The sequence below is a fragment of the Schistocerca serialis genome, chromosome 1, assembly GCF_023864345.2.
Source record: "Schistocerca serialis cubense isolate TAMUIC-IGC-003099 chromosome 1, iqSchSeri2.2, whole genome shotgun sequence".
Lineage (NCBI taxonomy): Eukaryota > Metazoa > Arthropoda > Insecta > Orthoptera > Acrididae > Schistocerca > Schistocerca serialis.
In genome coordinates, this window is record NC_064638.1 from 386,574,189 (window position 1) to 386,584,059 (window position 9,871).

The window sequence follows — 9,871 nt, forward strand, 5'->3', positions numbered from 1 at the left end:
GCCTTCTCTGCCCTCGCTGTGTACGCCCTTGTCCGTGTCTATGAGCGTTGACTCCCGTGTTGCAGTGGCGTTGCTGGCGGCGGCGCAGGCGCAGCAGCTGGAGTCGTGCCTGGACTTCTGCAAGAACGTCTACCGGCCGGTCTGCGCCGGAGACCCCGCGGGCGGGACCTTCACCAGGCAGTTCCGCAACTCCTGCGAGCTGCGCAGCTTCAACTGCCGCAACAAGACCAGTCAGTACTGCACTTAGCAGGCCTTACTGCCACAACCATTACTGCAGCACTGTAACCTCCCCACAAAAATGTGTTGATAATAATTAAATGTAAATGGGCATCGTGCTAAACGTAACCTCCCAGCAGAAATAAAAGAAAAGTTTATGATAATGAAAACGTGCGAAAGGCTAGTTCCCCACAAGATTACTGAATAATAATGACCCAATGTAAACTCGACACAAAAATTAAGAAATGAACATTGATCATTAAACCCACAATAACAGGGCAGCATCGCTGACCTTAGGCCCTGTGCAATAATTGATCTGATAAATTGATTCTGGGAGGAAAAGCATAGGAAATATTGTTTCAATTGGAATGATTCTTTTCTTAAAAACGATTGCTTTGAAAACAAAATTATTATTGGGGCATTTCTTGAACAAATTAATTACAATTAACATACATTACATTATCAGATGTGCGCAATGCTGCTTCATTACCTTATTTAACAATATACCTCGTCCCGAACCTTGACCAGAGACCCATTTCGACGCCCGCCGACTCCTCACACACAACTTCCGACTGAGTACAACTCGCAACTGCACTCTCGCGCAGTCAAGCGCAGACTAGACACGATAAATAACTCTCTGGTCAGAGATTCTGTCATGCCTCGCCATCGCTGTACTGAATACACTGAACACATACGTGTTTCAGCACCTAGCACATAGTCCCAAGCCTTACTGCTTCAATTGCTGCAGTAAGACCAGGTAGTACAGCACCTACCACACAGTCCACAAGCTGTGCTGCTTCAACTGCTGTAGTCAGACCACTAGTGTTATACCTAACACGTGATCTCCAAGCTCTACTGCTGAAAAAGCTGCAATAATGACAATCAGTACAGCACCTAGCAGCCGGCCGGAGTGGCCGTGCGGCTCTAGGCGCCACAGTCTGAAACCGAGCGACCGCTACGGTCGCAGGTGTGAATCCTGCCTCGGGCGTGGATGTGTGTGATGTCCTTAGGTTAGTTAGGTTTAATTAGTTCTAAGTTCTAGGCGACTGATGACGGCAGAAGTTAAGTCGCATAGTGCTCAGAGCCATTTGAACCATTTTTGAACAGCACCTAGCAAATACTCTAATCTTAGTGCTGCAACAAGATGAATTAGTACAGCACCTAGCAGATACTACCCAAGACTTACAGCACAGAGGATAATAAAGAGCAAGTGAAACCGCCAAAGGTGCCATGACTGGCTCCTTAAAATTAAAAACTAGCATTTCACAGTTGGGACGAGAGCTACTATCCAAGATTTAACAAACATGTTGGAAGACGATTCCCTTTGCAACTGAGCCATATAACTGCGACCACCTGGCAGAACCCATTGAACTACAGCGTCAACGTGATTCAGGCGCTTTTAAGTCTCTATGTGCGTGTGGAGGAGTCAAGCAGTGAATTCTACGACTTTGATTCCATGGACGTACATTTTCGATGAACAGGGAAAGTTTAGACACGGGAAGGTATTTTTAGGTCTCGACTGGGCTGTTCAGACATTTCAAGATCTTAGGTAATCAGTATTATTTTGGTGAAATGAGGAAGTCTCTTATATTGCTTGCTAAGCCTAATGAATACCTTGAAAACATTATCAGAATTATAAATGAAAAATAAAATAGTGTCTATGTTCTATAGGATTAATTGCTTCACCTAACCGGCTTTCGCCTTATAAGACAATCGACAGACTTTAACTGACTGTCATCGTCAAAGAAGTTACAATAATTGAAAAGCAACACTAGAAAGATGTTACTTACCTAGACTGAGATGGGAATCCGCAGTAAATGTAGTCTTTGAAAGTGCAGCGGTAATGCAATTACAGGGGTAAAAAGTTGAACAGTAAATAAATATGAAGCGAGAAAACCACGAAAGACATTAACATTAAATTCGAGAAACACTGCATGTACAGGGTGAAGCGTAATTCGCGCATTCGAGTTTCGCAGCGCGACTCCTCACATGCCAGCGATAAAAATGTTTCCCACAATTTTCGTTCAGCGAGTACATCCGGCAGAAAAAGGACGTTAAAGAGTGGCAACCTGACAACATTAACCACAGGTATGGTAACTATCTCTGTCACCACAGACAAGTCGTGCTGTGCAGTTGGTGTAGTAGATAGAGTTTTGGGTTAGCATGCTGGAGATCGATGATTTGATCCTGAGTTGAGACACATGTTTTTTAATTGGTAAATGTAGTCTATGTGTTAGGGTATTCGCATCTTAATCGTCAACAGCGATTGCAGCAGGTCCTCTAAAACAATTCCACTTACTACAATCTTAGAAATGGAAGATTGGTCAGCTTTGAAAGAAGCCCTTTCCACGTCATGGCGTCAATTTATTTGCACCACTTCATCTACTAGTTTCGAAAACTGTTTTCTTTGTATCCTGCTCCAGTGGTCCCGTAGATTAGTACTAAATATTATTCTTGCCTCGTTCAGGTCCTTTGCATTTCGTTAGAGCCTTACGTTTCCAGTAGGCTAGCAACGTGCTTTGTGAATATCGTCCTAATTAGGTTACTATTTGTATGTGTTATCATCTTGGTCCCACTAAATATTCCTTTAACACTGACTCTGGTAACTGCATGCTGTTTTGTACGTGTCTCAATTCATTATTGTTATTATTATTATTATTATTATTATTATTATGCTATCAATGAGATTGTGGGAACATCACGTCTATTACCATTAGGGAAACAGTATTATTCGAAACCGAACATTTCACAGTTAGTGGTGTCGGGATGAATCACCCAGAATTATCTCTGCCAGAGGGGTAATGCGATTTAGTAGGAACAGCACACTGTACTGACGTCGTGTTTATACTGTATGTGCTGTTCACCAGAAAGGGGCTAGTTGTGAGCGGAGTAACGAGCCTTTAACAGACTCCATGTACATGCGTACACATATCGAATTTTCTCATTGTAAAACTCTATATCAGTGTGGCAGACGTATGGCATACACAAATAATGAATATGTGGATATGCTTCTGGTCCTTGGTGCATCTGATAACTGGGCTAGTGTTACCACTCGTGAATATGCTGCTAGATATCCTCGTCAACGCCATCCAGTTACAAATGTGTTTCGTCATCTGGAGCTGTGCCTTCAGGAGTCAGGTTCTCTCCTTCCACCATCGCATGAACTCGCCATAGTCTAGCTACTGAGGAAGCTATTCTGGAAGTCATACACCAAGAACCTCAGCGAAGTACATGTAGGGTAGCAAGGCAGCTGCGTGTCTCGCAACGCACGGTCGTTAACGTGCTGCACAAGCATGGGCTGCACTCCTATCATTCTGCTTTCAGGCAACACCTGCTTCCTGCAGATTGCCATCAGTGGATGCAATTCTGTGAATGGTTCCAACAACAATAGAAAGCCATCGATGACTCTGTGAACACTTTAATGTGGTCGGATGAAGCAGCATTCACTCATGAGGGTGTCTTCAATATGCACAATGCCCACCATTGGTGTGATGTTAACCCGCATGTCACCCACAACTGTGGATATCAAGTTTGCTTTGGTATCAAATTCTGTGCCAGAATATTGGGCGACAGGTGTTTGGGCCCCTACATGTTGCTTGATCGGTTGACTACATTCCTCTCAAACTATCTGTCTGATGCACTGGAAGATGTTCCACTACATGTTTGGCGGAGGATATGGTTCCAATATGATGGTGTTCCTTCACACTCTGGAATTAATGTGCGACAGTATCTGGACAGAACATTTCCAGGGAAATGGCTCAGACATGGAGGTCCAGTTATATGGACACCGAGTTCACCTGACCTAAGTCCCCTGGATTTCGTCCTGTGGGGACACCTGAAGAAGCATGTGTACTCTACTCCGCCAGACAAATGTGGAAGAATTGGTAGTGCATGTTCATGCTGCTCTTGTTAATATGGATGCAGCTTTGCTGTGGAGGGTCCAGAGCTGTATGATTCGGCGGGTTGCGGAATGTATGGACGTGCAGGCAGGTCACTTTGAGTATCTGTTGTTCTGAGGGCAACGTATTCTGTTGTGAAGGTTATACAGTCATTAATATGGACATTATTATTGTCACTGGTTGCTAATGTATGACATCTGAGCGCTCTTATTATATGTAGTATATATGACAAGTAGATGTTGCGTTATTGGACTGTGCTATCATCTTTAGCATCTCGAAATTGATATTGTTTTTGTAGTTATTCTGTCTTATGACAGGTTATTTGTTTCAACGGTCTACTTCTTATCTGTGTAACCACGTCTTTGCTATGTTCAGCATTTCAAATGTTGTAAATTTATGATACACAGGACCTAATAAATGGTGTATATTACATTATGAAATTATCAAATAAAAAAATGCACCCCAACCCACGATCGATCCCTAACCTCCTGCATACTAACACAAAGCTCGATCCACTGTGCCAACTATACGACACAACTCAAAAGTGCTGACAGAGGTAGTTCGCATATATGCGATTACAGTGCTGCCAGATTGCAACTCTTTAACGACCTTTTTCTGCCAGATGTATTCGCTGAACGAAATTTTTTCTGAGACTTTTTTATCGTTGGCATGTGAGTAGTCTCGCTGCAAAGCTCGAGTGCGCGAATTTCACTTCATCCTGTATAACAATTTAAATAAATTAATAATCCAGATACAGTTAAATTAGTAATTGATTACAGTACTAAAGACTGGCTTTAAGAGGTATTACATATACATAGAAAATCATACATAAACAGTGTGAAAGGTGGAATTGACAAATGTAATAACTGAATATGTGAAGAACAAAGTCACCCAAAATAAAATAAATAAATAAATACAGGAAAACAGGTTAGCTAGATAAATTAATCGTGTATAATGTAAACAATATTCTGTTTCTCATTTATGATTATGTTGCTCTACCACGAAGTGTCGGAAAAATCGTTTAACATTTACCAGAACGTAACGCTATCCTAACAGTCTTGTGGTTCAAATGGCTCTCAGCACTATGGGACTTAACAGCTATGGTCATCAGTCCCCTAGAACTTAGAACTACTTAAACCTAACTAACCTAAGGACAGCACACAACACCCAGCCATCACGAGGCAGAGAAAATCCCTGACCCCACCGGGAATCGAACCCGGGAACCCAGCGTGGGAAGCGAGAACGCTACCGCACGACCACGAGATGCGGGCTAACAGTCTTGTGTATGTACGGCAAGTGTTGCCTGTTGTCTGATATTTACCACCACCTACCAAGCATAACACAGAATGATGTCCGAGATTAGTCATCAGCAGCACACATTTGATGCTGTCAGCCATGTTCAGTTACTTTCCGGTGATTCATTGTCCTCATCATCTGTCTGCTGAAGAGTTTACTGGTCTCAGCATGGGTCTACTTGCCCCATGATTTGTATAGAAAGTGAAAACTGTCAGTCCTCAAGAACATCAGTGCCAAATGGAGCTCTGCAGTTTAGATGATGGTTACTAACAATGGCGGCACTGATCCCCTCACTATACACTTTCGCTGCAAAAAAGCGACAAGTTTAGCAAATTCGTCGTCCAGAAATACTGCCGCATTTGACACAAATTCCTTTTGAAAATCAGGTGATTTACTTCCTGTGTTGTACGTCAGCAATGAGCGAACTACTTCTTTCAAATACTCAAGTCATAGTAAACTTCATAATCAAAGACTTTCTTCATTAAAGTACGTACAGTTGAGGTGTCCTGCTTTGATTCACTTTATTTTTGTGTACCCAACATTTAAGGTGGCATTTTTTTTGTTTATGGAACTATTTATTTCACTTTTCATTGATTATACCCTTGTGTGACTACCAACAAGATCACTTAATGATGTGAATCAGTTACAGTGTTTAGAGATGAGTCACTGCTGAATATTGTGGAAAATTTCTAAACTTTTTTATCATATAAGTAAATCCTTTATACTTATAACTCCAATTATACAAAGCAGAAATTAGAAACAGATAGAAAAGTTATCCATTTATGGCGTATCTGCAACAATTTCTCTGTCCTTATATGAATGTTTCCATTCATTACATGCATTCTTCTACACCAATAAAAACTTAGAGCGCTATATACCAAGGTCACATGACAGATAGGTTTTGCAACATGGATTCGTACTGAATAAGTGTAAATGTATTACATTTATGGCTTGTGAACAAAAACTTATAAAGGAAGTGGAAGCAGTGAATAAATAAATGAACAGTGGGAGACAGAAAGAAGGAAAGTAATTTTGAAGTTAATAATACACCAAATGCTCTTGTTCCATTTCCTGAAACTTTTATAGCAACTAAGAAAATAACACCCGTACAAAACTAAGACCTGTACCTTACATTAAACAAAAGTCCTGGCGCTGTTTTTGTGACTATGTTAAATAAAAACTAAATTTTCTCTACATGTAACGCTATGGATAATCAAGAAACTAATCACACAAACAAGAAAAACCAGACATTTGAATTTTACATAAATTAGTCTTCTGTTGCTCAAGGTTGGGGAGCATAAAAAGAGCTAATTCTCTATGTCTTGGGTGGGAAGTATGTTTTATTATATATCTATGACAGACCTTTTTATATTTAAGTGTTTTACGGCAGTCAGACAATTAATATCAGTCTGAATGTATTCATGTGAATAAAATACTCATAAATATTCTCATTTACTTTCATATTACATTTCAAATTTTGGTAAGATGTAATTCTTCATTTAAGACAACTGTAAGACTGTTTATTTCTAGATATTTATTTTGTTGCAGGACTGAAAATTATTGCTGAAGGACGATGTAAAAGAGACAAGGGTACCAACAAGAACAATGAACAAAATGAACAAGCCTCAGCAATTGATATTGGGAGCAACAGATGAGGCAAATACTCAAGATTTGTTATTTCTACTTTATAATTTTTCTACTGTGAGACTTGTGATATTTTTTTTAATGTTACCTCCAAAAAGTTAATAACACAGTATTATAATTGTAAATTTATTGAAATAAACTTATTACACTAGACACATTTTTTTATTCTGCATCTCTCTTCAATAAAAATCTTGTTAGTTACCAAAAAATTCCTATGAGCAAGGGTGCAGTCACTTACAGATCTAATTTCACATGGTGAGCAGTTATTTTTATACATAGATACTTGGAAATCAGTTACATGATAATGCCAAAGCTAATGTTACACTATTCAATTTCATCTCATGGTAGTCACTGTACACAATATACAAGTATTCTATGAGTTGATATCAGGTCCATGACATACCTTCTCATTATGTTCTTCCTGCTTTCTCATATGTCTGCAAAACTGAGTCAGCACTGCTCCCTAAGAAGGATATATCCGACTCAGTGAGATTATAGGAAACCAACATTGTTCATTAGTGATCTTGTGCATACAAGTTTCTGATAGTATGCATTATATTGTATAAATATGTTATAAAATGGCAAACATCTGTTATTCATTTATGTTGCGTTTTCCCCTACCCTCTTACTTTGTTTATCTAAGTTATACCTCAGATGTAGCTATATATGTGTAATCTTTAAACAATAAATGTGATTATTTAGTTATTATTCTTATGGACCAATCGTTTACTTTTAGTACTGTGCCTGAATGAATGTATATAGGACTAATATGTAACTATTAGGAACTTCTTTGTTTTTCTGTTTTGCTTTTACTCTGATGACAGGACTGTAATGACATAACATGCTAGTGATATTCTGTATCCTAGCATTTGCACTCACATCATTTGACAGTAGTGAAGAGGAAATATTTTGTTTGTTACAGAATTTGAGGAATTAGCTCTTTTAACTTCACGTTATTACTGCTGTCCTTAGCCTGCAATTCATGCTGTTTCCCTTGTAATTAATGTTAGTTTATTGCATACTGATGAACTGTGCACATCCCTTAAAATTTAATTAATTTTCTCCACCAACTTTCAGAGGCGGTAGTATGGGCCAAAATCATAGAAAAAGACTGGTAAATATGGAATCTAAAATGCATACCTTAAGAGGTACAGGAACTTGTTCAGTAGAGGAAATATGTTTCACAGTAGTGAAGGTGAACAAGTGCTCATAACTCTTGAGTCATACATTTTGGAGACTAAGTTTTTCTCGATTTTCTTTTTAATTTCCTTTGGTCTTTACTACCATCTCCTACCCTACATTGTTAGCAACAACAGTGCTGGTACATGTATTTCACTGTGAGAGGTATCAACGATTTTTCACTTATAATTTTGTACCTAGTCGTTTCCATACCTGGGCATCTCATGTCAAAGTGACACATTTATAACTGCCCATCATCTCTGAAAGTTTGTAGGATCATCACGAAATCTCCCTGTGTATGTAGACTACAGTGTTGCAGCTGTTAGCAAAGAAAACTTTTCCCTCTTGCTCATAATTCACTGGATGTCATAGTTGTATATCCCAAGTTTCAACTCCAAGAATCTCTTGTAGTAATATGTTTTAGATCTGTGAAACGTTTCATCCAAAATATTGCATCATTGTCCACAAAAGAATCCTTTGAGTAGTGAACTGCACTCAAGCACAAGTACTCACCACAATGTTGCTAGTCTCCTTACCCTTTTTTCCTAGATAGCTCAGAACCAGGCATCATTTATTTAGCAGAATATTATGGTTAGCTTTTCCCAGGATTTATCTTGTAATACTGACTGTAATTCATATGTCAAATTATATCAGTGTTTCAACTATTACTTTTAAATCTTAAAATATCAAGTTCAGATGCTCAAAACTTCCGACCTGAAAGTATAAAAATGATACTGTCTGGAAATAAAAAAATATTTTAGTTTTGAAGCCTTGCAAAACTTATTTTGAAATGTCTGTGATATAGTCATCAATGTCTAGTACATAAAGTAACACATAGTAAACTCTTCTACAGCCGATTATTGACTATTACTACTGCAGCAAGAAAACTATGCTTTTCTGAAGAAATATTTAGTGTCATTAATACGTTTGTGCTTAATTGATCTATTTTTGAGTATGATGACAACAAATAGACATAACTGTAATTTTCTATATCTTATTCTTCAGTATCCTTTTACAAATCTTCGACTCATCTCTCATTTGGGTACTGTAAGGATGCCTAATTCTGTGATGTTTTTCAGCTAGTTTTGCACAGTACTCATAAATGGAAAAAGGTCATTTATACAGCAACTCAGGAAGACAGATTGAACATTCTAGAACATTTTCTTATTTGAAAGAGTATTGTTAAGTTTTAGCAAATGTAGTGAATTGTGTGATGATACAAGTAAATGCTTGACAAGATACCTAAATCTCCATGTTAGTGGTATCCTAATTTTGTGAAAGGTGCCCTAATTCCATGTAACTAAAAGCAACGAACATAAAGTATACAAAACCACTGTTTGCTAATATTGCATTGTGATCTACTACATTGTGTTAATATTGCTAACATATTTATTTGATGAAAAAAGCCTAAATAGCCAAATGTACTAAACTTTTTTCGCATAAAGCAACGCTTGCCCTAAAGAAGAAAAAAGGAAAAACATATACAAAAAGTAAAACACAACAATATATTGTCTTTTTGTTCAAGCACAAACATTAATCGGCACTTACTGAACACATATAAACGTCTTAATCATAATCATCCTTTAGACTCTCACATTTATTGTGGTACCTCTATATGTAGAAAAACATAGTATCCA

The 9,871-nt window shown here is 38.4% G+C and overlaps 1 protein-coding gene across 1 annotated transcript in view; it reads left to right on the forward strand.

The window, feature by feature from the left end:
• Window positions 1–7,212, forward strand: part of LOC126457541 (uncharacterized) — a 53,230-nt gene extending 46,018 nt beyond the window's left edge. The window contains exons 2-3 of the mRNA XM_050093943.1: window positions 66–230; window positions 6,960–7,212. Of these exons, the coding sequence (XP_049949900.1) occupies window positions 66–230; window positions 6,960–7,066 (272 nt within the window). The 3' untranslated portion in view covers window positions 7,067–7,212. The remainder of the gene's footprint in view (window positions 1–65; window positions 231–6,959) is intronic.
• Window positions 7,213–9,871: the final 2,659 nt, after the last annotated feature.